This window comes from Anastrepha obliqua, chromosome 3 (genome assembly GCF_027943255.1).
Source record: "Anastrepha obliqua isolate idAnaObli1 chromosome 3, idAnaObli1_1.0, whole genome shotgun sequence".
NCBI classification, from domain to species: Eukaryota; Metazoa; Arthropoda; class Insecta; order Diptera; family Tephritidae; genus Anastrepha; species Anastrepha obliqua.
In genome coordinates, this window is record NC_072894.1 from 2936745 (window position 1) to 2963976 (window position 27232).

The 27232-nt window shown below is 37.0% G+C and overlaps 4 protein-coding genes across 5 annotated transcripts; 3 read left to right on the forward strand and 1 right to left on the reverse strand.

Moving 5' to 3' along the window:
- The first annotated feature begins 1243 nt into the window (after positions 1 to 1243).
- On the forward strand, positions 1244 to 5738 carry LOC129240625 (lebercilin). Its single transcript, XM_054876544.1, has 6 exons — positions 1244 to 1503; positions 1561 to 1798; positions 1872 to 2128; positions 2728 to 2953; positions 3034 to 3702; positions 5381 to 5738. The coding sequence occupies exons 1-6, from the start codon at positions 1436 to 1438 to the stop codon at positions 5630 to 5632; spliced, it is 1710 nt and encodes a 569-aa protein (XP_054732519.1). The 5' UTR covers positions 1244 to 1435; the 3' UTR covers positions 5633 to 5738.
- On the reverse strand, positions 5702 to 9587 carry LOC129240624 (ribosome biogenesis protein BMS1 homolog). Its single transcript, XM_054876542.1, has 4 exons — positions 8208 to 9587; positions 7785 to 8153; positions 7028 to 7721; positions 5702 to 6963 (listed from the first exon to the last, which is right to left on the reverse strand). The coding sequence occupies exons 1-4, from the start codon at positions 9495 to 9497 to the stop codon at positions 5798 to 5800; spliced, it is 3519 nt and encodes a 1172-aa protein (XP_054732517.1). The 5' UTR covers positions 9498 to 9587; the 3' UTR covers positions 5702 to 5797.
- Positions 9588 to 12911: 3324 nt separating this feature from the next.
- Positions 12912 to 16479, forward strand: LOC129241350 (coiled-coil domain-containing protein 6). Of its 2 annotated transcripts, none has more exons than XM_054877610.1 (6): positions 12912 to 13187; positions 14234 to 14351; positions 14419 to 14509; positions 14584 to 14733; positions 14822 to 15541; positions 15615 to 16479. In XM_054877610.1, the coding sequence occupies exons 2-6, from the start codon at positions 14236 to 14238 to the stop codon at positions 16110 to 16112; spliced, it is 1575 nt and encodes a 524-aa protein (XP_054733585.1). In that variant the 5' UTR covers positions 12912 to 13187; positions 14234 to 14235; the 3' UTR covers positions 16113 to 16479. The 2 variants fall into 2 exon arrangements, with proteins under 2 accessions (XP_054733585.1, XP_054733584.1); XM_054877609.1 differs by having other exon boundaries at positions 12913 to 13187; positions 14822 to 15544.
- A 1268-nt stretch (positions 16480 to 17747) lies between these two features.
- Positions 17748 to 27179, forward strand: LOC129240473 (integumentary mucin C.1-like). The gene is made up of 2 exons (XM_054876294.1): positions 17748 to 17826; positions 24965 to 27179. Exons 1-2 carry the CDS (start codon positions 17748 to 17750, stop codon positions 25492 to 25494), a joined length of 609 nt encoding a protein of 202 aa, XP_054732269.1. The 3' UTR covers positions 25495 to 27179.
- Positions 27180 to 27232: the final 53 nt, after the last annotated feature.

Here is a 27232-nt window from a genome sequence, read left to right on the forward strand (position 1 = left end):
ATTTGTACTGTATATCTTATTTAATATGTATGTACATATGTATGTCTCTACTTGGTCTGATTAACTACTACATACAATATCAAATCATACAAATCGCTTGTTTACTGCAATACTTCGTAACTCAAAAACCCAAATTTTTGAAGAATCCCAGTTTAGATTCGTTATTCCTTTTTGACTTAAGTTATAAGAAACCGGTATTTTTACACTGAGCGACCGCTATTAGAAAAAACGTTTGCTGTTTCATGCACGGTTCATGTAGATTCGAACCTACGCACTCCCAAAGAGTAGTCACGCGTCCATCCATCCCAGTTTCCATAAAATTCACAAACATTTAATAAGTGGGTGTAATGATTGTATATGCAGTTCAAACTATCAACCGAACTGTTTCGGGGGCTGATTGCAAATAACGAAATGTTGCATTTACGGAGCGGATTTAAAAAACATCAATTATTTAGTGCAATCACATTTTATTGACAAAGAAGACTATTTTATATTGGAAGTTGGACAACTTCATAAACAAAAACATGCTTATTTCATTTAAAATTACATTTCGATTTAGATTATATTCAAAATTCAATCTGATTTGATTTGGCTTGGGATTAATATGAATCGGCCTTTTATCACGAAATAAAAATATTCAGAACAAACGACAAAATACCGCGAAGCCCCGCAAGCTTTACTTGTACGCAGAAAATGCACTGAACAAAGAAGTTCATTAAAATGCATTGCTACTGTGCATGCTTTTTAAACGAACCCAAATTTAAGCCGTTCTGAAAACGATACCAAAAAGTTGTTTTTTTTGGAGTAATACATTATCTCTACGAAGCGGTTGCGTTTACTGGATAATTGCCCTTTGAGAGATTCAACTGTACATACATTTGTACACGCATTATTACAAGTATGGTTTATGGGAATACATTTTTCCAAGCCTCACTACTTGAAGATTCAATTCACTGGTTGAAGAATTCGAAAATTGGCTTTTAAAAAGAACAACTCAAACCAACTCCAGCTAGACTGAGCCTGAAGCGAATCATGTTACCTAACCTCAATGCCATGCCCATCGAAATGGTCGGCACAGCGACGATACGAATTGTTTGGTAACCTAGGAAACTCCATAGCTTCATTAATAGGAAGAATGCAAGCGTGAAAAGCCTCTTCGTCCTATGACTAGTAGCAATAATAAACAATAACAACGGCGTAGGGGTTAAAAAATCGTTTCTCAAATAACATAGCTTCTAGTGTCTTCAGCTGTTTGAGTTATTTCCAAAGAAAAATACAATACAAAATATTTCAATCATATAATTTTATAGCTTTCATATAAACACAAAAGATATATATTTGCTAGTGGACTCCATATATGTATGTACGTATTTGCGAGTATTCCAAAGTATTGCCCAATTAACCGATTACAGCACCGGTCGTATACGTAACTTAAATGGTCTCACCTAGAAAGTCCACTTCTGCACTTAGCCTCATACCGGAGGAGCGTGGCAAATTACTACCGTAAGTCAAACGTCATTCGCTGTATATTTAACTTACAAATTTATCATAAATGTAAAGGGTGTCCACGAAGAGCTGTGAAAGTCTTTACTCGAATACGTCCAGTTCGAAGAGTTCAAGCAATAACTTATTTCGGCGCAAACATACTAACGGCAATGCCGGTGCAGGTGCAAATATGAGCCGCCACGCTACACTAATACCTGCCACAACAGAGGTGCGCCAACGGGTGCTATCCGCTCGCCGCCTTCGAATGAAAACATACCAGAACCAGTTGGCCGATGCACAACAAACAATTGCGGTATTCAAATTTGAAAAATATTAAATAATATAGTATACCTACGTACATATATCTTTAAACATGTCGTTCGCAGGATCTCGCTCATGAAAACCGCATACTGCGTACGCTACATAAGCGTCAGGACTCCGCTTTGGCCAAATACGAATCTACTAATGCTGAGTTGCCGAAATTGCTGCACTCGCATGCTGAGGAATTGCGCGTCTGGCAGGCTAAGTATCGCAACCTACAACAGATCAACAAGGAGCTGGAGCATAAACTAAAAGCAAAAGAATCCATCATTCTCACACTCAGCGATCAAAACAAATACTATAGTCAATTAAATAAGGACAGGTAAGCTGCTTATGCTTAAACTATTAAAGCCATTACTACAAAATTCCCACTACTCTGATGCCCCATTTCATCAATCAGTTTTCAAATTTATCAAGGGGTTGAAATTTAAATTTGTACAATTTCAATAGGAAATTTTGCTATTTTAACAGTCTGATAAATTTATAATTGATTAGTGAAACCAGGTGGATATGAACCTCCTAAAAAGTTTATTGAAAAGAGAACATAAGACGTGGTTGGTCAAGGCGATAAGTCGATATCGTCGACACACGTCTCACGGCTTTCCCTGGTATTGTTATTCGCTCTTCGGATTCTTCTCTTACCTTTGGCTTTTAGTACCAAATCAGCTCAGTGGGGAAGTACGCAAGCATGTCCTTGGCATCATTAGCCGCGACGTCAATCTTATTTTTATTTATCTGTTCTTGAAACCTTTTGTATGTCTGGTGGCTAACATCTTAATTCTCTTCACACTCTCTCTTCTCCTTCGCAACTTATTGCTATCCATTTTTATGAACTCCCAATATCTCTACCACGCACACATTTTTATTAACTAAATTTTCTATTTCATTTTCGTTTTTCTTTTTTAATATTTACGCTTGAAGAAATCTGGAGGAGCGACAACGCTTATCAGAGAAATTAGAGAAACTGGAAACTCGTTTGCAGGAGAAGGATAATGACATGAAACTACTGGCACGTCGAGTACAAATCGAAACGAAAAATTTCAAGCAACAAATATTGGCAGAACAGAAGCGCACCAAGGAAGCCCTGCTTAAACTGGAAAAGGCACGATTGGAGCTGTCGGGATACCGAAAATTGGACGAGTTAGGTGTAAGCCCGGATTTTGTTCATTTCTTTCTTGCGTTTGTGTATGTGGATGCTTATCTTCGTATTTGAATTTATTTTTGCAGGAAAAGTTCCCCCCACTCACCATAGGTCGACGTACAATGAACCCAATTGAGGAATCAAAATTGGAAAAAGATTTGGAACGCATCTTGGCTGATGAGGTATTAGAAGAAGAGAAATATATAGAAACGGACTTCGATTCGGGCAATCATCGTTCGACAAAGTGTCACATTAATTCAAAAACTGAAACACCTGTGGGTTTTGGTAGTCGGAAAACAGCTTCGTCTACTGTGGCAATAGGAAAGCCGCGAAAGCAGCGACCAGAAGGCGGTGGCTTGAAGCCCGTCATCAAACAGCACCAATCACAACAGCGACACCAAAGAAAGCCGCAACAAAAAGAAGATGAGGCGCATGAACGTCTTGCCGTAATAACAGCTTACGAAGATGATTATGGAAACGAACGTGACGAGTTCCAGGAAGTAAGCGCACGACACCAAAGCAATCGTAGCGGACACAAATATGTTAGTACTGGCGACGATGACGATGAATTCGCTGACGAGAACGGAGATGTGAAAAGAGAGGAGGAAAATAGCGTAAACGATGATTCTAGCCGAAAAACAGATGACGAAATGGCATCACACAGCACCTACAATGCAGAGTATTTAGAAGAGGATGAACAAGAACTAGAGAGCTTGAATGACGAGAACGGCGATGATGATGATGAACAGGATGTTGTAAGTATTAGTGAAGAATAATACAAAATAAGAGGATAGAATTAGGATAAATGTAGGCACATGCCGCAGGTCCTTGCAGACAAACTGTCATCTTTTTTAAAAGACAAGACAAATTTTATTTAGTTGACAGATCAGATATTTATATGGTCCCTTGTGGTTGATGTTGATATCATCATTTGGCAATTCAGCTCCTGTTGAGCCTTGACCTGGAGACGATTTGTTTCCAGGCCTGTCTGTCACTTGTTCTGCTCTACCAGTTTATGTTCCCCATTTTCATAAGGCCTTCCCCTACCTCGTGCCTCCACTTCAGTCTTGCTCATCCGTTACTTCGAACACCTATTGGCTTAGTACCATGCATTTCTTTCGGGAATCGTTGTGGAGTGGCATTACTTCGCCGTATATAAACCCAGGCCGTTCTATCTGCATGCGTACCAGATGTTTTCGCAAAGCATTCGATCTACTCATTTTGTCTACTCTCTTTGCTTAGGTTTGGAATCAGTTCCTAATGTGGTCCGGGTCTCAAATTTTCTTTGGGTGCAATATAAAATTTTGGCCTAATTTTTCATCCACATAAAATACCTCCATAGAGGAGGTATCGGAGATTTCTAAGTTTTAACTAAGTTAGGTTAGGTTTTTGTGGCGGTCGGTTTAGAGTAGCGAACTCACTTAGCCCATGTAGGTCGGTTGTGGTGCCACTGTGTAACAAGGGAACCTTATTGTTTATGTTTCATGGGACAGTTAGGCTCTCTTGTAAAGCGTACTCCTAGCTAAGGCTGGACAATTACAGAGGAAGTGTTCTACTGTTTCTTCTTCTTCCTCGTCTCTAAAACTTCTGCAGTATTCATGCGAAAATACTCCTAGTCTAGAAGAGTGCCTACCTGACAGCCAACGACCGGTGACACAAGCCACGACCTTCAAGATGCTCTCTCTTGAGAGGTAGAGCAATTCTCCTGATCTTTTCTTATCTAATTGCGGCCAAATTAACCACACAACACAGGTAAAACAAGTATTTTCTTTTAATTTGCAAGTTGCCACAGGAATTCCAATATTGCCTGTGTTTTCAAGCAGTGGAAGATTGGGAACCTTTCTGGCTAGCTCAACGGCCTTGCACTTTCCTCCAATACCTCATGTCCCGGAACCCATATAAGGCTGACCTAGAAGACGGTGCCTAATATCGTTTAGAGCTGTCAGGCATTCCTGAGCAACCTTAGATCTCAGTATAACTGCCTCCATTGATTTGATGGCCGCCTGGCTGTCCAAGAAGATATTTATCGTAGTTTTTGTTACGGCGTGTGTGTTAGTGTGTTAAGGTATACAGTTACCTCCTTTATGGCTAAGACTTCTGCCTGGTAGACGCTACAGTTGTCCGGAAGTCGGACAGATAATTCTAATCCTAATTCTCATAGCCTACTTTATTTTCTAGCTTGGATCCATCCGTGTAGAAATTACTTTCCCTTTTCTCCATGGTCTTTGAGTTTGCCATTCTCTTCTTGACGGGATGCAAGTCTTGAAGAGCCTGTCGAACGAGGGTTTAGGGAGTAGTGGATTTCTTGATTATAACTACTCATAGTTGTAGTATAGAAACGTGACCAAACTACAGTTTTAACTAACGGAAGAATATATTTTTTATTAATATTTCAATTATTTTTGTCCCTTTCTTTGAATTTCATATTAACAGGCTTGCAATACAGCCAAGAAAATGTCACACATGAAAGAAGAGATCTCCAGTATACGCAAACAAATCTCCCATGACTACAAGGAACGAGAGGCCTTCCTGGATACGTTTTGCCGTCAAGCGAATAGCGGCGTTCTACTAGATGAGAAGTCAACAACACGAAGTAACAACTTGGGCCACAATCTGCCAAGCAGCCGTAAAAACAAATTACTTGCTGCGCTCAAAGCCATCGACGATAATAAAAGTCAGGACTGAACAGCTTGCGTACATTTGATGCTTCTCAAACGGCTAACCTGAACTTATTGGCATTCGCGGTGTTGTTTTCATACTATGCGAATACAAAATATAAATATTTTAATAATATGTTGTTTATTTATTCTCCCTGGCCAAAACACTTACATTAATTTATGTTCACATATTTTAGGCTTCTTGCTTTTTACGCATTTTACTTATAGCTCGGGACACTTTTTTTCTGACCTCTTTTTGACGTTTCATTTTCCTCATTTCCTCGAAACGTTTTTCCGCACGGAACTGCTTCTGGCGGACCTTGGTTTCCATCTTATCATTTTTCTTTTTTTCCTTGAAATTGGTTTGAACCATCTTCATCATTTTGGCCACTTTTTGTTCATAAGGCGATCTTATTACAGCTATACGTTCTGATTCCTGCGCCTTTTTGTCCGTTAATGGCCCCAGTTTCGGCTTGTCCTTATATGGTAAAGCGCGCTGTAAGGCTTTGGGTATCGCCACTGGTTTAAATATTTTCGGCTCACGTTTTATTTCCGTATACTGGCTATCGCGTTGCGCTTGATTATGAATATTACGTTCGCGCTTCAGCTGGCCCAAAGTCTTCATACCTTGCCACTGTGACTTTTGATCGGCAGGCAATAGAAGCGATGTTATAGGTGCATAGAAGCGGGGCACCTCGACTCGGAACCAGGTCCTACAGAAAACAATATCACTCAAAAGAATCTTATCCTCGAATGTTGCACGGAATGAACCCTCTGGATCGTGATGTACCTTCTTGATTTGACCGCGAATGCCGGAAACAGTTTTTATTTTAGCTCCTTCGAATTTGGCCACTTCAAGTCCGGTATTAAACATTCCTTTGATGAATGCGGAATTCTTAAATATTTTGAAAGGGTGGCCCACCAGCTTCAACTTTTTCATTATCTGAGCCGATTTATCCATTTCGCTGACACTACCTGTAGCGGCAATTCGAAAACCAAGTCGTTTCATTTCCTCTAGATCATAACGAACTGTTTGCAATGCCAAAAAACCGGTATTTTGTGGCGTGATTGGACCCCAAAAGGTCATGCTACACGTTACATGATTGGGAGTATACTTAAGATACCTATGTCGGAAATTATCCTCTACTTTCGCATATATTGGCACGGTCTGAAAGCGACGCCAACCCAAAGATATAATCAGCGGGTCGCCGGTCTTTAGTATTTTCTTGTACCATCGGTGCTTTTTTACTTTGCAATTAACATAGCCGATATTCTCTTCAGTCATATTTAATCCCCCAACTAACACAGGATAACTGGGATCAAAATTGTCTATAAACTCCGCAGGTATATCACGAAAACCTAAGATAATACATTGAAAATTAACTTGGAATTTGTATAAGCAGGAGATATGTAATTCACTTACCCAAACGAACGTAAAGACCGGGTCGAAATCCCTCAATTTGAATGCGCAGCTCTGGGTCTAGATTCGCAAATTCACTTTTATTCAATTCTGATTGCTTTTGAGCATCTGCTTTTAAACTCTCGTAATAAGCATGGTCGCCTTTAATGCGGCCATCATCTTCTTTTGAAATATCATTATTATCATATTCTGCATCAAATTTAGCCTTTAGCTTTAATTTTTTGGCCATTAATTCTGATTTTGTTAGATTTTCCTCCTCCACTCTAGTCAATCGACGTTTGCGAACATTTTCTTCCAGCTTTCCATCCGAGGTCATATCAACCATAGTTTCTTTTGAGTCAGACTCTTGAATTTGGTCGGCACCGCTGTGCTTTTGACCAGTTTCGAGATCTTCGAAATCACCAAATACTTCACTTTCAGCATCACTTAAATCATCCAAACGCAACAAAGTTTCAGCATCTTCTGATGCCTTCCATTTGCCAGTGACAAAACAATTTTTTAAGGCTGCTTTATTTTCCTCCTCTAACCAATCGCGAGTACCGCCAGAAAAATCCTCAAAAAAGCAGTGTTCCATTTTATTCTTAATGTCTTTTTCTTTTTGCAAGTCAGTTTGCTTTTTAGCTGCTAATTTGAAGATGCCTCCCAATTCACCTTCCGAGTCTGAATCATCATCTTTGTTATTGAGGTTTTCAGTTTTCTAAAAAATATTTACGACATTGTAAAATACATTATTTAAAATTAAAGGCAAGTTCTCAATTACCTTGTTTTCGCTTTGCGAATAGCATCCGTAGACTAGCCGCATAATATTCTTTGCTTCTGAGTGATGCTGCAGGAAGGATTGGCGGGCTTTTTGTGCTAAATTTTCTTTCCAACTCATACTGTTGGCAAGAATTTTCTCTGCTTCTTCGTCGCTGTTTGATTGCTCCTCCATTCTCTCACTATCTTCAACATCACAATTATTGTTTTTTGATTTTAATTCATCTACGAGTTGATATTCCTCATCATCAGATGTGTTATTGTCACTTTCAGGCTGTTCTTCTTCACTGTCTTCACCACGCCAGTCGCCATCGTCGAATTCATCTTCACTGATAACACTTGCGTCATCATCGTCATCTACTCCAGAATCATCCTGAAATAAAAATATTATACATCTAACACAATATTGCAAATTTAATATTCCTACTTCTCCAAACTCATCTGGCTCCTCATCTATGTCGCTGTCATCTTTGTAGTCCTTTGACTTTATAGCAGACCCATCAGAGAAGAGTTTGAATTCTTGCTCTTCAATTTGCACATCTACAGTTTGTTTTTTATCTATAAGCTTGCCAACCAATTGCTCCTGCTCAGCGGCGTCTGCCGTCTTTTCTTTGTGGCTGTGTGAACCTTGCAGCTCTATATATACTGCATCTTTATCGTAAACAATGCCTCCAACTCCCGACATAGGCGCATACAGTAACCTTTCCTTCTCCAAAAGACTACGCTTTTTCTCAGTGCCAGGCAAGGGACATGGGTCCGGTATTGAGCTCAGCTCTTCAATTCTGGCATCCCCTAAACCAGCAATGTGAACAGAATTCTCTTGCTTCATGGGGACACCTCGTACATATCCATATAAAACTACGTCCCTGTCGCATTTCGGATTACGACGAATCAAGTCGGTGTTAGTGACATCCTCAACACGATCCACAAGCAAATAACTATGAGCTCCTCGCCATGACAGTGGCCGAAACTTCATTACCGAGATGAAGCGGCCTAAATTTTTTACTTCGTTCCTCAAATATTCACCATGTAACAATCCCGACAGATAGAATAACTTTGCGCCATCATACACTTCAGTCCAAAATCGATGTTTCAATTCCTTTTTCCTTTTTCTCAATTGCTTTGGATTCTTAATCATATCTAAATGAGTTAGCACACCCATAATTTTTGGCATTCCGTGGACTTGACAAATGTTCAAGAATTCGAAAATCTCCATTTCAAACCCGTAACTAGCATCGCACAAAAGTAATACTAAATCTGCGCATTTGGCAACATCAATCATCGAATTGATATCATTATTGCATTCCAAAAGAGTGATTCGTCGCTTTTTCGATGTGACAATTGTGATGGGGCCCCGAACATCAGTCACATTCGTACGTGTAAAATTCTTTATCAAGTTATTTATTAGTGTTGTTTTGCCTACTTTTGGAGGACCCACAACTGCTATAAGAACGGGAGGAGGTTCATCGGGTGTCTGGTCTACAACTGGGATATGTTGCTTTTTAGCAGTCAAGTCCTCTTTGCGCCGAAAGTTGCGCTCAGCACGTTGGGCAGAGTTGATGGCAAATGCCTTGGGATTTCTTTGACGCGCACTCAAATTCGCATCTTTGGCACTTCCTGAATCCTTCTTAGCCTTAAGCTTTTTCTTTTCTGCCTTCACGCCAGCCTGTCGAGCGCGATGAGATTTCTTTTTATCCATTCCATCATCCTCTGGCATATCGGTTTAATATAAAAAGTCTTTAGATAAAACAATAAAAATGTATGAATATTTGCAAACACACGTGTATATTGAAGACGTCAATGTTGTTTTGGTTATCGGCTACTACTAGAAAAGCAAACCATTGATCGATTTTTTTTTTCAAAGTAATGATCTATCGAACAAATTTCGATATGTAAATTTTATATCGCCAGATACAGGCCTTCGCAAGCCGAAGCGATACGGTACAAGGCGATTTCATGCTGTACGATACAAAGGCCATATGCTGTGATTAGCAATAAATCCACAAAAATTAATCTACCCATTCACATATGGCAGTTTAGCAGCAAAACTGACAATGAGTTGCTCTGACTTTTGACTGTTTCAAAGGTTTTTCTCTATCGAAATTGGTTTGGAGGCATATTTTATTGTTTTTGGTTTGTTTAATGATTATTTACGATATGAAGACAAGGCAAAGAAAAGCATTAGTTAGTTTTTTTGCACAATTTTCTGCTAGTAATAGGCAGTTGGAGGAAATCCGTAAACGTTGTTTGCTGAGGCAGCGAATATTTATGGCAAGAATACGCAAGAGATTTTCGGTTATACATTCTATACTAAGCAACATCTAGCACACACTTTTTTCTGTAATATGGATGCACAATTATGAGTATCTAACAATGTTATTAGAATTATTTCTACAAAGAAAAATTGTTTTCATAACCTAGGTATCCAAACAGTTATAATAACGATTCACTTTTAAACAACCGCTGTTAGTGTCGTTTCTTACAAAGTACCTAATTCAAGAAAATTGTATCATTTGTTTGGATTTACATTTGAATGAAGCGTAGATTATATTAATTTCCAAATTAGATTTCTACAAATTGCGTGCTCTACTGTGACTAGGATTTACTTTGTCGAATGGGTCAGTTGCGTTAAGTCATTTGCCAAATTTACTTTCTTTGAAAAATCATAAGTAGTGAAGAAGGCACTGACGGAATTGTGAATGTATTACTAAAAAAGTGTGAATTGCTATTGCCTTTGCAAAACTCTACTGTGTAAACGCCAAGGAAGAGGCAATTTACATATCGCGCGTTGCGTCTCCTGTTATGTGTGAATCATTATTTTATGGATAATTTTAAGTAATTTTCTGCACTTACTACAGAGAAATTATCTTGGTGTGTTAATTTGTGTGTCGTTTTAATGGTGATATGATAATAAAGGTTTTGTCCACGATGTAGACATTATAAAGCTAGCGTCATCTGCAGTTGCTACTTTGCTCTCACCAATTATTCTGACAATTTAGTGACTTCAATAAAAATAGAAAATAAACTAAACTTTGTGTGCAATGTATGCATGCGCGATATATTCTATTATTCTTGCTTTCTACATACTTTCATTTATTCTTCCTATTATTTGCGATAGTTTATCAGAGAACATTGATGAATAGAGAAGTCTCACGAGCTACGAATAGTGTGAGTTGTCAAAAATGAAGTGAAACGGCGAACACTGTTTCACCTCGCTCAACTCGAAGGCGGGGAAATTCTTAACAGAGCTGATTACAGTGAATTATGTACAAGTACATTGGCTCCGCTCACTCTTTGGTTTCTGTATGAAATCAAGCTGACGAATGCCGGCGGCATTTTGCAAAGAATTTGCTTGTGCATTTCTATGTTCCCTTGAGAAACGTAATTTTATTCACTTTATATTTTCAAACAAATACAATTATGAAATTATGCGCCAACATTCATCACTTTTTGTTTGTTGATTTAATCTAAAAAGAAGAATTTAAACAATTGTAAATTGAAAACTTCATAAAAATTTTATGAAAATCTATATATGTATATAAAAAGAAGTTACATTTCCTTGGTAATCTTATAACTCAAGAACCGCCGAACCGATTGACACAAAAATTTTAGAGTTCTTTTCTATCTTTGAGGAGGTGGTTTGTGTTTGATTGAAATTGGTGCAGCCGTTCCTGAGTTATGACATTTTATGTGAGTAAAGGTTTCCTCTCATACGAAATGCCTGTATGGGAAAAACAACAACAAATACACAGCCGCTTATGAGCGTTTCTGTTGTACTGTTGTGGTTGTAAGTGTATTATGTTAATATTAATTTTGGACGAAAATATAATAAAAACTGGAGCATTCAAGGAACTGAAAAAACATTTTTAACTTTATTTATTTTAATATAGCAGAATTTATTTAGCGTAAAAAATTGAAATGGAAATTAAAGAATCAAAGTTTAATGACAAGTTTTTATCGGCTCTTTCACTTAACCTGTATATAGGTGACCACCACAATCAAATTTTAAAAAAGTACAGAAAAGGCTATTGTGACATCTTTAGAAAGTATGTTGGAAAAAATCAACTAATTCAACTGTTTAAACATTTTACGAGTTCTATAAAGAAAACTTAATATGAAAAATTTCTTGCGATATAAAAAAACATTTTATGTATGGTGGTGCGAAGCCCACTGGGAAATGCTAGTTTTTTATAATTTTTCGAGTCGAAATTAATATTAGACAAGAATTCATAGAGCATACAAGTGTATGGTATATTGATGTATATGTATGTATATCAATATATGTTAGTGTTTGTGCAAAAGTTCAATTGCATCTTCAATTCTTTTAGAGTTTGGTACATACGTGCACACGCACTGGAGCAACAATGGCCTATCTCTTGACGCCCCACCTTATCATATTTACATTGCATATGCATATGCATTCATTTGTTCCTTTGCAAACGAATTTTTTTTCAATTTAGATTTATTACATGGAATAATATATGTATGCATTTTATAGATAGTATAAAACTTTGAAATTTAAAATAAATAAAAGAAACACTTAAAACACTCGAATACCGAAATACACACGGCGCTTTTAAAAAAATGCTTTTGAACCGCACTTAAAACACTCGAATACCGAAATACACGCTTTTAACGCCCGAATAAAGGTCCGCCCTTTGGAATTTGCAAGTCGCCTTTGAAATTTCACAAAACTGAAATCCCGTTAACTTTTTGCGATTGACATTTATTATTCTGGCGCAATTTTCCAAACTCCAAAGGGCGAAATAAATCACAAAAAAAAGCACCTGTAATGTCAAATACATAACGCCCCTCACACAAACTTTTCTAATAATATCTTACATTGCTAATTGCTGTTAATAATACTCACTTGCTGTTAAATTTTCCGAATTGCCTTTTACGCTGTTAACTATTGGTGAAAAATGTGTCTGTGGTGAAATTGTCTTCGCGAGACGAGTACCCCTCGAAAATGAACACTTTCCTGTCATTAAGACTTCTCTATTCATCAATGTTCTCTGAGTTTATTTTCTGTTCTGACGTCATGGCACTTGGCAACCTTGGATTCTATTATTCTGGCGATATACTTATTGACATCGGTGACTAACTCGACTATTACACATTTGCTGTCAACATTCATTCGTAAAAAAGGAAACTGTAAATAACCAGAAAATTTGCAAAGCAGATTGGTATTGGAGTCGATTAGGAGCTGGTAGCTTTTGATGGCAACGAAAAAATCGTTCTGCCACTATTTTCTCAATATTCTCTGCAAAAACCATACATTGTTAAAAGTAACCTTTGATTAAATTCGAAAAGTCGAACAGAAAAGCAAGTGAAAGAGATCAAAAAGGAAAAGCAAAATTTTTCAGTGCCGCAATTTTTCTGTTTGGTCATAAAAAGTGAAATTTAGGTGAGTCAATTAACTATATTGGAATAAGAATAGAAAAACTTCAGCAAGAAAATTGTATCATGATCTTGAGTGGATCCTTTATGATGTGACCATGGAATATATGGGCGTGAACTCGACAAGCTGGTTGGGTATGTGCGGTTTGGTAGAAGAACTGCAAAAGGGGAGAAGGGCATGGAGATGTTGGAGATGTAGCAGCACCATGCCAACAGTATGAAAATGCGAGTTTCTAAAAAAATCGAGTGTTAACAATGTTAGAACGTTACAGCTGATAAAATGTGAATAGTAAATAGCTATACATGTATGTATGTACATGGTACATGATAAATGGTAAATACATATACATATATATGATATGGCTTAGGCATGACAGTCACCGCATTCGACCGGGATGCCTTTGTTCTCTTCATGTAGATGCAAGGAATGATAAAGAAACAACGACGACTGATACTTACGTTTCTATGGATATATGTATATACAAATGCGTACATATGTAATTCTATGAGTTAGTTTTTCAGTTTTTGATATACTATTAAGAGTAACCGACTCAATTACCGATAGGGAACTAGAGTAACCTCAAACACAAAAACAACAAAAAAGCAAATATAAATAAAATAAAACTGCAGTAAATAATAAAACTATACGTATGTAAATATTCAACGCTACATACTTATTTATAATGAAGACAATTATTTGAAAACAAGCATTTTCGTGAACATACAACAATTCAAAAAAAAGATAATTACTGCATTTTTTAAATAAGTATTTTTACACTGTTGGTGTGGTTTTTGGTTGGTTCTTTTTATTCAAGCTATTGTAAAACGACGCAATTTGCTTTCACCTTTTACATAATTTAGGGTCATTTACCTTTTAATCAATGCTGATTATTTAATTCTGTCATCTGTTCATGTTAAATAAAAAGTTGTTGTGTTTTAAAATCTTTCCAATGCAGAAACTACAAACTGTCAGAATTAACTGTAGCGGTCGAGACTCCTAGGCTGGCTGTTCTGTGTACAAAAAATGTCTTAATTTTTTTGATTTGATTACAGGTATGGAGAGTCCTTGCGAATCCGAAAGTTCCCTAGATGGAGGTACTATGCTTCCACCCAGTCCAGTGTCTCGAGAACAGTTGCAAAAGCGCATTGAATCGTTGACGCAACAAAATAAGTATGAACATTAAAAATATTCTGAATGACGCCAGACGAACATTTTGATTAATGATTATATTTTTCAGAGTACTCAAGGCTGAACTAGATACATTTAAGATTAAGTGCAAAGTTGTGCAAGAAGAAAATCGTACACTTAAGCAGGCATCAGTTATAATCGTAAGGATTAATTAACTAAAATATTTACATTTTTGTATATTGTCAGTTATTAAATACATTTTATTTATACACAGCAAGCGAAAGCAGAACAGGAAGAGGAGTACATATCGAATACACTTCTAAAGAAAATTCAAGCCTTAAAAAAAGAGAAAGAGACTTTGGCACATCATTACGAACGTGAAGAGGAGTGCTTGACGAACGACTTGTCACGTAAATTGGACCAGGTATATTTTTTATGACTTTAATTAAAGATGTGACAAGATGTTAAACTTTGACTATGACTAAACTCCCATCTATTCATGGTTACCACAGCTAAGACAAGAAAAGTGCAAGCTGGAGCAAACACTCGAGCAAGAACAAGAATGCCTTGTCAATAAGCTAATGCGAAAAATTGAAAAACTACAAGCCGAAACCGATAACAAACAAACCAACTTAGAGCAATTGCGTAGAGAAATGGTGGAATTAGAAAATACATTGGAGCAAGAACAGGAAGCGTTAGTAAATAAGCTTTGGAAACGCATGGACAAGCTCGAGACGGAAAAGCGTTTGTTGCAGATTAAACTGGACCAGCCAGTATCCGACCCAACTACTCCACGTGATATAACCAATGCCAATGGTGACACTGCCTCTAATTTAAGCGCTCATATACAAACATTGCGCTCCGAGGTGCTTCGATTGCGTTCCAATCTTGCTGCTGCACAAAAGGAGGCAACAAAGAAATTGCAACAATTCGCACAAGAAGAAAAAAGTATACGCGAAGAAAATGCGCGCCTGCAGCGTAAATTAAAACTTGAAGTGGAACGACGTGAAGCACTCTGCCGTCATCTATCGGAATCGGAATCGTCGCTAGAAATGGACGAGGAGCGATTCTACAATGAAAACCTGTTAGGGACCGCTGGCGGCTTGGGCAACGCTGCTGTGAATACTCGTCAACGAACTATTAGTAGCCCAGTATCACACAGTCCATCGAATAGTCGTCCACTTAGTCCTGGAACAGCTCAGCAGAATCGTTGTTACGCCTGTGGACAAATTGTAGTAATTATATCTTACACATATATACACACTCATACTCAGTACAGCAATTTTCTTAACTTGTATTTTCCAGAATCGCCGTGCCAGTGAACGTTTCATTAAACCGGCATTGCCAACACCCATGTTGGGTCTTAATACGTCGGCTCCTAATGTTCTCACTGGTAATCCACTTTTGGGGTCTGTCGGTAGCGCCGCGGGTGGTAGTGGAAACCCCGGCTTATCGAATACTGCTTTGAACTCGTCCTCCCTATATGGAGGCGCTAGTGGAGGGCCCAGTTGCTTCTTACAGAATTTAAACGCTGAACGTTTAAGTATTGGTGGTGTAGCAAGTGGGGGAACTGTTTTGAGTGGGTTGGGCATCGGAGCCCCTCCTATAAGTAGCAACTCGGGAACGTCTCAGCAGGCTTCCAATCCAATGAATATAAGCATCAACAATTCGTCCAACAATTTGCCGAATAACATGAATACCAATAATTCATCGCTTTCTGCATTTAATCCAACAAACACAAACTCGTCAACTTCATTTGCACAGCCAGCCAGCCCAATGGATACTTCTGTTTACAAAGACTAGACATCGTTTTTGTTTTTTCTCACTCGGAAGATATTTACAGATAAAAAGAAAACAAATGAACCCAAGTTGTAATTTTGATATAGATATGGTGTCGATTTGGAATGGACTTAAACCGTACGGACTTTGAAGAGTTTGCCCATTTTCTTCAGCAATTAGTTAGACTGGCCTAGATATAAAATTTTTGGGAGTAGTTCAAAACGAAAAGCGTGCTAAAAATACGGCCAGTAGCTAGTTTTGAAACAAGTACGAATAAGAGAAATGAACGATAAATTTAAAACGTAACCACAGCGATTTAAACAAAAAATTCCTGTTCATAATAAATAACAACGCTCACTCACTCACTAAATATATCTTTTTGCAGCATTCGAATATGAAATTGCTACATTAGCTTTTAAAGGAAATGCATGAATTTGAATTTGCTCAATTTTCAGCAGCAATACCATGGCACCCAAGCACTTGGCGAAAATTTAAAAAATTCTGATTGTTCAACAACAGCTACAACTTTTTTAAACAGTTGTCGCGGCATAGAATTCCCCATGAAGCCATTGAAGTATTGCTAAGCAAAATCTATATTCAATGATAAATGTCCTAAACTACTTGTTATATTGCGTTAATTTTATTCTTATTTGCTACACTTAACTTATCTACATATATGTATATGCTACCTACCGCAAATAATAAGATTATAATTCATATGAATAAAATTCGAAGGGACTCCTTCAATTATATCAGAAACATAAAATTGGCACAAGAAAGTAAAGGTATACTTGGGGGTTTTGGTCGAAATGTAAACAACCACTTAACAATGGAACTGGTCAAATACGAGCCGGACATATAAAGAAAAATAATTTAATTTTTATCATAATTAAAATTAAAATCCAGCTACACGAAAATATGTATCAATGAATTTTTGCCCATTTTACTAGAAACTTGTTTGCAATTAAAGTGAATTTGCTACAAAAAATAATAATACAGCGAGATGTACAAGTAAAACGTTAGTTCAGAGTCGTTGCCATCTCAAAATCGTGACATAGTTGAGTTATTCAATTAAACTTAATTTAAAAGCTATTTGTAAAAAAACAGCTGCTGAAGTTGTCGATCTGGAACATTTAACTTCGTATTTTTCTGCATGTCCCTTAAAGTAAATAAATAAAGTTTACATGTAAAGGAAAATAATTTAAAATTTTTATTTGCTTACGGCAGGCCCGAGGAACGTGCTTCGACCGGATAGATCCACAGGGGAAGGGGTGTTTTATGAGTGGGTTGAAGGAAGCACATGAATAAGTGGTTAGTGTCGTGTGGAGTACCTTCACATGCTTTCTTCCACACGCGTGGAATTGAATTCGGGACCAAACAAAAAAAACTAAAGCTGGCGGTTTCGTAAACAGCATCTCAATTAGCGGATCTAGAAGAGCTAGGTACCCAGGAGCGCCATTTACCAACTTCTAAGCAGAATGCAACAAGACTAACGAAGGGAAAAGATACCAAAGTATCTGGTAATTTTGAATCGACCCTGATGGAAACTATGACTCGTAGTGACAGACTCCGGGATTCCCTCCCTTTCCCTCGGGTAGGCCAGTCAAATGGTTGGTCTGATTGGCACAGATATAAATGCTACCCACACTACCTCAAAGAATGGTTAGCGTCAAAGGGCGCGAAGTAGAAGATGCTAGACCGCGCACAATGTACTCCAGAGGCGAGGAAACGTGGTGCTGTAACTTTAGCAAAAAAAGGTGGACACGAGCTGCAAGCAAGGATAAAGTACCTGAAGCTTCGAGTGCAATAAGTTCTGCCCCAAAAGCTGCGGAGAAAACCAATTCGAACTGCTGGAAACCTTTTGTTAGTTACGCCACCATCGCTAAAGGTTTAAGACTGGCTGTTCTACCAAAATATTCCTCTGCACAAATACTTTCAGAGTAAAAGGGAAAGGCTGAGGAGTTCCTCGTAGATCAAATGTATAAGGGACGCAAAAGCAAACTTAAATTCGCAGGTAGACACTTTCGGCCAGACTTCATACTAGTCCATTCTGTAACCGAGGAAGCTGCCAAATGGTTTGGAAGATCCAAAGTTAGAGGCATGTGACGGGGACAATAAACCGTGTGTACTCTTAATGATTGTGTACGTACCACGAGCAGCTGGTGTTGAAAGAAAGAAGTTTTCATCATCGCCCAGAACAAGCATCTGTGCACATACCTGTGGATAGTACCCTGCAGCAAGGAGCTGAAAAGTGGGGAACTATTAACAATAGGCATCGGCGACCAGTCAACAAATGCAATCAGGAAGAGCAACAATCAGATATCCTATAGATTCGGTACGATTCCCGTCCACTTACACAAAGGACGCGGTGATAGAGAGTTGTGACTGAAGCTAGATTGAGGCTAAAAACCCCAGAAGGGCTGAAGGTTGAACTAAAGAAAGATTGTGAACACCTCGCTGTAATTTCGCGAAAGTGAGGCAATCGGCGACGTTGACAGCGGACTTGAGATGTTGAGGCAACTCGGCATACGAATCTCCGACGGGTATCACTATTAGTGAGTAGATGAAAGTGAAGCTCTAGCACCTTCTCATGGGGATATTGGAAAGCAAAACGTACAGTTTCAGAAGATTTTGTCAAAGAAGTTTATAGACTCTGTAAAGTATTTGCTAAGGAGTAATATATCCTCGACCAACCTCAAAAAAGTAGACAACAGGAAATATAATAGGAATATATGGATTATTGCCAATGAAATATGAACAACATCAAGATTGAAGAGGACGATAACTAGCTTCGAGCTACTAAAATCATCTGGTGTTGATGGCATCTTCCTGGTATTACTCCAAAAAAGCACAGACCTGCTTCTAGAACCAAAAATATGAAGAAAGCCAATTTGTCTTACGTCATTTACATTTGAAATTAAAGAAAAGATAATGGAAAATGCATCAGAACCAGAGAACTGCACCGGCACAGTGTAAAACATTCATACGCTTCGCTTGAACAAAAAAACAGGCCTTTGCGTTCAAACGATCGAACTTGTTCAAATAAGTTATTGTCATTGTTTATTTCAGCTCAATCAAATCATGTGCTGCGTTTTAGCTCTCCGATGTTATCACCAATCGTCTTCATAGCAGCCGTTTCGGGTATTTGCTCGTTCGGCTATACATTCATTTTTTTGAGCAAGAATAAAAGGGCTATAGAGCCAAATGAGCCGGTTTGAACACGTATGATCCCACATGAGTTTTTGCTTGTAACTAACGATAGCAAAGTAAAAGCAAAATTTTAAAGCAAAAACACTATATTTTCATATTTGTTTTTTTTCTTAAAACTTATAATAAAACACGAAAGAAAATAATGTAAATAAGGAAACATTGCTGAAACCAACTAATCCTTTCAAATACGAAACGCAATTTACAGCGTACATTGTACGCCAACGCTCGTTTGCTCGAACATGTGCTATTTACAATAATGACAATTACTTCTTTGAACAAGTTTGATCGTTTGAACGCAAAGGCCGATGCTAATTTCATTCAATGCTGCTTTTTGTTCAATGATTAGATTTGAGCCGAAGACATTAGATCATACGTGTTGACTGAACTGAACTACGCGTTCGCCTGCATGAGCTGACTGCACTTGACCAAATATTTTGGTGCAATTGACTGAATGTGAGCAAGAAATTTAGCGTATGAACAACTCAAGAAAACAGTGAGCCATGCAGGTCTCTGATCAGAACTCACACCTCTTCACATTCATATCCAATCCCAAGCGAGGAGGTTCTTCTAAGAAACAACCAAAAATACCATTGGCTCAAGCATTCATTAAAAAATGGAGTTTGAAATTTTTGCTGAAATATATCCAGAGATTTCAATGTCTTGGGCCGTGATGCTACCAGTGTTCAGTTTTTGTCCAACGCTTCAAGACTGGACTGGACAATAAAAAGACTTAGGAAGGATTATTTAAAATCTGCAATATAACCCAGAATATGACAACGTGGTACACCGGGCTGTGGGAAAAATACTAGGAAGCGGAAGTCTACGTAATATAAGGATTCGCTCACACTAAGTCAAACGCAACTATAAGAACAGAAGCATAGCTATCCTTACTGATAGTCAGGCAGCAGTGAAGGCTCTGACTTTTCCAAGTTACATTATCTTAGGCCAAAACAACCAGGTATCTAGGTAAAGTTGTGTAATTTAGCGAAAAGTTGGTGTTCAACACCTCAAATAAGAACGAAGAGAGACGTTCACTGGGAGGTGGTTTGTAAATCTGCAGTATTTTTTGCTGTAATTTAGAGTTGGGAAACATTTTTAAAATATGGAAATATAAAATCAAGTTTTACAGGAGCGGCGACTAGAAGGGTTTTTGTAAATTTCTAGAATTCTCGTATATAATTTTTTCCGCGTGGGTCAGTCCAACTCCGGCTACGCCATCCACAGTATTTTTGCATAGCACTCCTTTCCGCGTTAAAACCATTAAACCAAAAATTAAAACGTCATATGCGTGTGTGTAGTATGATATTGTGCCTTCATCCCCCATCCCCATCAACAACACAGAACTTAAATACTTCATTTTTGTTCATATTTTTCATTTAATTTGCAAGCATCCGGCAACACTATATTGTTGTCAATTCCAATGATATTGGTAAATGCATTTGCGCTTAATTTTCATTGAAATATTTCGAATACAAGCATAAAAATAAGTAAAAACACACATGTGAGTGTATATTTTGTGAATTTAATTGAAGTTTAGAAAAATATATATTATAATGTGCCAAACTATAATGAAGTTCACGAATGCGCTTCGAAGGTAAATAATTACAAAACTATTATTTCTGCAATAATTGGGAGTTATAAAGGCTGTTCCTGAACCATATCTTCTGAAATTACTTTATTTTTTGTATCATGGTTTGACTCCCCTTTGTTTTGTTTTTCCAACATAAAAAAGGCAGATTTTTTTTAACGAAATGGTACCACCATAACACAATTCCTAAGAAGAAGGGAAACTACCAAATAGAGGCCTTTACACTGAGCTCGTTGCTTCGTCACTTGACAGTTTTACGTACATTTGGTTTTTGTACCTAATCCCTTCTACACCTTATAGAGATTACTCTGTTAAAACAGAAATGTTAGGTGAATGCAAGGCGAATTTATTACAGGTGACAGCAAGATGGATTTATTAAGGTGACAGCATTCACCCAGCTGAATTTTTCACTGTAGGTATGGCTTACGTCAAAATGATATGCTTTGTTTGTATGTATTGGTATGCTTACATTCGTATGTTTACATTTGATTACTGATTTTGACGTGATGCTTGGACAAAACGCAACAACAAATACATGTAGGGTTTTACTTACATGTGTTTGCTGTCACCTGTAATAAATTCCCCTTGGGTGACAGCAAACACATATAAGTAAAACCCTACATGTATTTGTTGTTGCGGTTGGTCCAACCATTACGTCAAAATCAGCAAGCAAATGTAAACATACCAATACATACAAACAAAGCATATCATTTTGACGTAAGCCATACCTACAGTGAAAAATTCAGCTGGGTGAATGCTGTCACCTTAATAAATCCACCTTGGGTGAATGGTATCGGTAAATCAGCTGATTTGTTTTTGTTTTTTCTTTCGCCGTGTCCATGTGGCTGTCAGCCCAGAATGAACCAATACGAATTAATTATTTGTTTTCCAGTTTGCTTTAAGCCTTTTCTTTTTGCCACTTTCCCACTTGCTATCTCTCTCGATTAACTTGACGAAAAATTTGCATGCGAAAGCAACAACAAAGTTATCCAGTAGGACTCACTGCTAGGGGGTATGGCTATAGCTCATTAGACTGGTATTACTCACTGTCATACAAACACATGTAAATTAAGGCAGCTCTATTCCCACGCTGCCACTATATGTTGATTTATACCAGTTGCTTCATCTCGCCACTTGCCGGTAGATGCTAAAATAACAGTCACCTGTTTGACAATTGACCTTTAATGGTTAGACGCGAAATTTTAGTTCAAAATTTAAAAATGTGAAGGACAAGAACAGACAGTAAATAATGTTTGTGTTCAAAATTCTGGGAGATTGAATAGAAATTATGTATATACTGTTAGGTGATTATGCGATTAATTGAAACATACAAATTTACTTACCTTCAATTAAAGTAATTTGCTCTGCAGCACTTATCATTTTCACTTATCATTTTCAATTATCAATTGATTAATATTTTTTTCTTTCTCGTTACATATCCGCATTTTTAGTTCTTACTTGAATGTATATAATAAAATTGTTATAAATCAATTGATGCACGTGAGCATTAAGAAAATGAGGAGAAAAATAGAAACAGCCAAAACAAGGCGAATTGAGTACTCCATTAAAAACAGTTTTGTTCGAACAAAACCAAGAAAAGTAGGAAAAATTACATGTTTGTGAAAATTCAGTGAATGGCTTGGTAGTTTTGTTATTTGTGAGATTTAAACTAATTGAAACTAATGAAAACGAAGTGCCTCCAATAGCAGTTTGTTTGCGTTTTTATGCGTAAGACGCCATGGCAGGAAAGTATGTGTGTATATAATTTCTTGTGTTTGGTTGTTTCCATTGCTTTCGACTACTCTACATCTTGGTAAACTAGTAATTCCCCTTCCTTTTGCTTGTTTATTCATGGGCTCTTACGACACGGCGAATTCGGAAGGCGCAATCTGTTTCTCTATCATTCTTGGGCTCTGACGACAAGGCGAATTCGGATGACACAACCTTGTATTCGATCATCCTTGTAACTAACATACATATGTATTTGATTGCTTGGGACTCTAAAAATATTTATGTCGCTCGGTAACTCTATTAAAATCTGTTTTCTGTTTTAGTGCAGCCCTGCGCTCAAATTCCATGAATCGGCCAGTCAGCTAATCTTTTTAGAAAAGTAGATAAAGTTTTGGTTATTTTTCCGAACACATATTTGTGGTTGGGAGAATTAAAGTGGTCAGTAAATAAGTAAATAAAATGAAATGAAATTTATTATTGCTGATAAAAGTCGCTTCAAACACCCTCTTGGTATGAAAAATATAAAATGTGAGGGTGGTGAAGTTCTCTGTTGCTTAGATTCCCCCGCCTTTGATGTAAGCATATTTAATCGCCTTTCTTTTGTTGTGTCGTTGCAGCAAATTTCATTGCAAAATTGACGTAGGTACCTCCACATACTAAAAAATTGACGTGAATTGTGCATTCTGCCTGATCTTGAGTAAATTATTTGGAGTAACCTAAGCCGAAACAAACCTACAGTTAAGTGAACAACAAACAAAGCAGTAGTAAATAAAAGTTCAGATCAAACATGAAATCATCGCTGCGAGGATTCCTTTTGTGCTGCCTTTTGGCAGGGCTTTTTTCGTCGGGTTGTTGTCAAGGTACGTCATGCATAGATTTTTATACATAGTATGCATTTTTAATATATATATATTTATGAAACTGAATATTCAAAAAAATTTTAAACACGATCGTATGCTAATAATATTACTCAGTAGTACAAGTAATATAATTAATATATATTAGAACAGTCAATAAAATAGGTCTTATGCTACATATATCACAGATATCAATGAAAAACAAATAAAAGTCTCAGCTACTATATGTGTTTACGCATAAAAAAATTTAGGAATGATACGTACTTATGAAGACCCATTGGAGATAAAGCTTATACTTGTAAAGAGAGAAGAAAGAAAGCTTCGGGATTTACGGGTGATTATTCAGAGCTGGTTGAATAATTTAATTTAATAATGTAGAAACTAAAGGGTTGGGCTTAGTATTTTATCTCTTTTTTTTCTTAGCTTGTTGTGCGTCAATGAGTGCACCAATTTGAACATTCAGTTCAAATCATTTGTGTTTATTGAGTGCATGATTACATACAGAGATTATATTGGGTCTAGAATAAAGTTAATAAGGGGAAAAGAAAAAAATAACAATAGGAATACTCATATATAATTAAACTCTTAAATGACTGCCTCTTGATAGAAAAATCAATATTTAACATTTGTGAGGATCTATTAAATTCAGTAAGAGCCCTCCGTATCGAAGATTGACCTCAATAATTAGTTTTAGAAGTATTATAAAGCAGTGAAAAGAAGCGTTAGACTGTGTCAGGTACATTGAAACCGATACGCTCGAGTAATTCCGGGGCAACCTATGAATACATTGTTTACATTCGAGGGAATTTAAATCTAAAAGTTTATAAAGAGCTGTATAGGATGAAATAGGGCCTGAAAACGAAGCGGCTGGAGGGCAAACCACATAAATTTCCGCTAGACGCGTTCTATATAAAGTTCTTGGCAATTATAAAATGGATTCCACAACTTAGTCTACTTTAACTTTGAACGGACAAGGGAGATAAGAATTTTGAGGTCTTTCGCATGCCAAATCATTTAGGCGAGCTCTTCATATAAAATATGACAGTTTGAAAAATTGTAGATGGTTTAGCAAAGGTCACCTGGAAACATTTTTTGGATCTATGCTTCAAGATTAAATAAATCTTCTGTAGTAAACAAGAAACAAACACTCGAAATGATTTGACGTAACATTTTCAGATCATCGGCATATATGAAATAATCAAAATTATTATTGATGTTGTTGTAGCAGCAATACTATTGATTGATCATTGGCTACGCCTCAAAACAACACAATCTTAAGCAGGGTTTACCCATATTTTAAGGGTTGCCACATTCTTGCAGAAATTGTAAAGTCATTAAAAAGTTTGATTAGTGCTCTAGAGTTGAGGAGTGTGCTGCTGCCACTAAATAAATGTTTGCATTAAATTATTGTAACAGCTTAAATATTATTATTTATATTAATTTATATGGGTATGTATACAAATATATTTATAATTTTAAAACATTTTCAGCAAATGTTGCCAATAAATCAACGGTTGTCCCGACCAACAGCGGTACAGAGAGCGCAACAACTTTGAGCGAAGCAACTACAACAGAGGTACCGGCAAACATAACAACTTCAGCGACCCCAAATCAAAATATTACGACGAATGCAACACCAGCACCTGATCAAAATATAACATCTACTTCTACAACAACAACCGAACCACCTACCAATACAACTACAACTTTACCTACCACTACAACTACAATTCTACCTAATATTACCACTACCACCCCGGCACCGAATACTACTACTCCAACAACCAGCAGCACTAGCTCCACCACAACAACCCCTGTCCCGGACAACAGCACAACTACAACCACGACTACAACTACCACCACAACGGCTGCACCGCCAACCCCCCGGCCACCATGTAATCACTTTGATTTTCCTTCCTTCATTGGGGGCATTGTATTGACTCTGGGCATTTTGGCCATTAGTTTGGTCGCCTACAAATTCTACAAGGCACGCAATGAGCGCAACTACCACACCCTTTGAGCCGCCACTGCGTTTACGTCGGCATTCAATGCAGCAGCCGACACAGCGCCGTCCAACTCAAACATAGACGTAGAACGTGTCCGTTTCGTACAGCCCTCGTTTCCGTTACGATCACCACCCCCACCCCCTCCATCGGCAGAGTCCGCCGGCGCAGCTCCACCTTCGTCACCATCCATTCGACAACGGTTGCTGCAAACATAATTATTAAAAACTGATAATATTCAGATGCAATTAAAGTAAACTATGAATACATATGTAATGTATTGTAATTTCTTTCCTTTCCTAATAACAAGCTATGTGTGTATGCATAAGCAACAGCAGTAATTAATAACTTTTTCTGCACTCTATGTAAAACCAAACTACAAACGCGTAGTTAGACGATACTTTAGAACAAACAAATAGATTCTCGTGTTTTCTCTGCTAATGCCCTAAAGATAGTATATTGAAGGTTGAGAGGAAAAAAATTGCTATATGCTGAACATTAGCCGATTAACTGCTTGTTTTTACGTGTTAATTGAATATAATTATTTATACTATATTTACGGTGCATTATTAAAGACTTTTGACTAAGAAATACAAAAAACAAAAAAGTTTAAATAATTATAACATATTTGAGACTGCTTCATTAGAATGATGTCTGATAAAATCTGAATGTTAGCGCTATCGAACACGCTTCATAAAAAAATGTCTACAGTTCTTTAAACTAACGTAACGATGAGAGCGATAAACATGCAATTTGGTTTCTTAGTGGGTGCCGGACTTATTAGCGATTCTATGTCAAGAGACGCAAGTAATTTGGACTTTGTCTTCAATTCTTCTAAAAGTTGGTTTATTTGTAGGCTGAGTATAAGAAATAAACGGAAAAAATTTTGAAATTTTCTCAATGTTGAATATTTTGATATATACTAATATAAAGTTAAATATCTTCGGTCTTTTTTAACATTTGTATAATTTTTAAGATAAAATATTTAGAAATAAATTTTTTTGGGAAAGAAATTATGTTTTTTTTTTGTTTTAAAACTTTTTTTTTGCGTTTTTGAGAAACATTGCTACTGATTTTTTGGTTTTGTTATCTATTTATAGCTGAGACTATACTCAGTACACCAGTTTTATAAGGGGATTCCCATAATTTTTCGATTTATATTCAAATACGAAAAAAAGTGTTGTTGTTCTTGTAGCAGTATAAACATTCCTCACACATATTTTGGAAATGCTGCTGGAGTGACAGTCCCTGGCTAGGAATACATCTGGGTCGTTTCGGCAATCGATTTGCAACCGGGCGTAAATAAAATAGTAGGATCACTTGACATGGAGTCGCTCTTGAAAGATATATATTTTATGTCACATTCATAAATAAAGTTTCCTAATGTGAAATAAAATAATGTATTGGCGGTGTTTTGCTTATCACAAAACACATAATTTTTGGTAATTTAAGTGAGAAGTGTAGATATTTGTTTTAATAAAATAAAATCTTATAAATATTTAGAAGAAAAGCATACATGCATGTCATATTGAATATACATATGGATGTAATATGCATTAATTTACTACCACCTGCTTAGATGTATGCAAGTCAACTAATACTTTGTTCATAGGTGCGACAAACACCTGTTTGAATGTATTTACTTCTTATTCGCATATAGTTTACTTTATGGTTTGAATAAATCTCCAAATATAACATGCAATTAATTGCTTTGATTTTCTTGCTATATATTCAGAAATGGGTGTTTAATTTGTT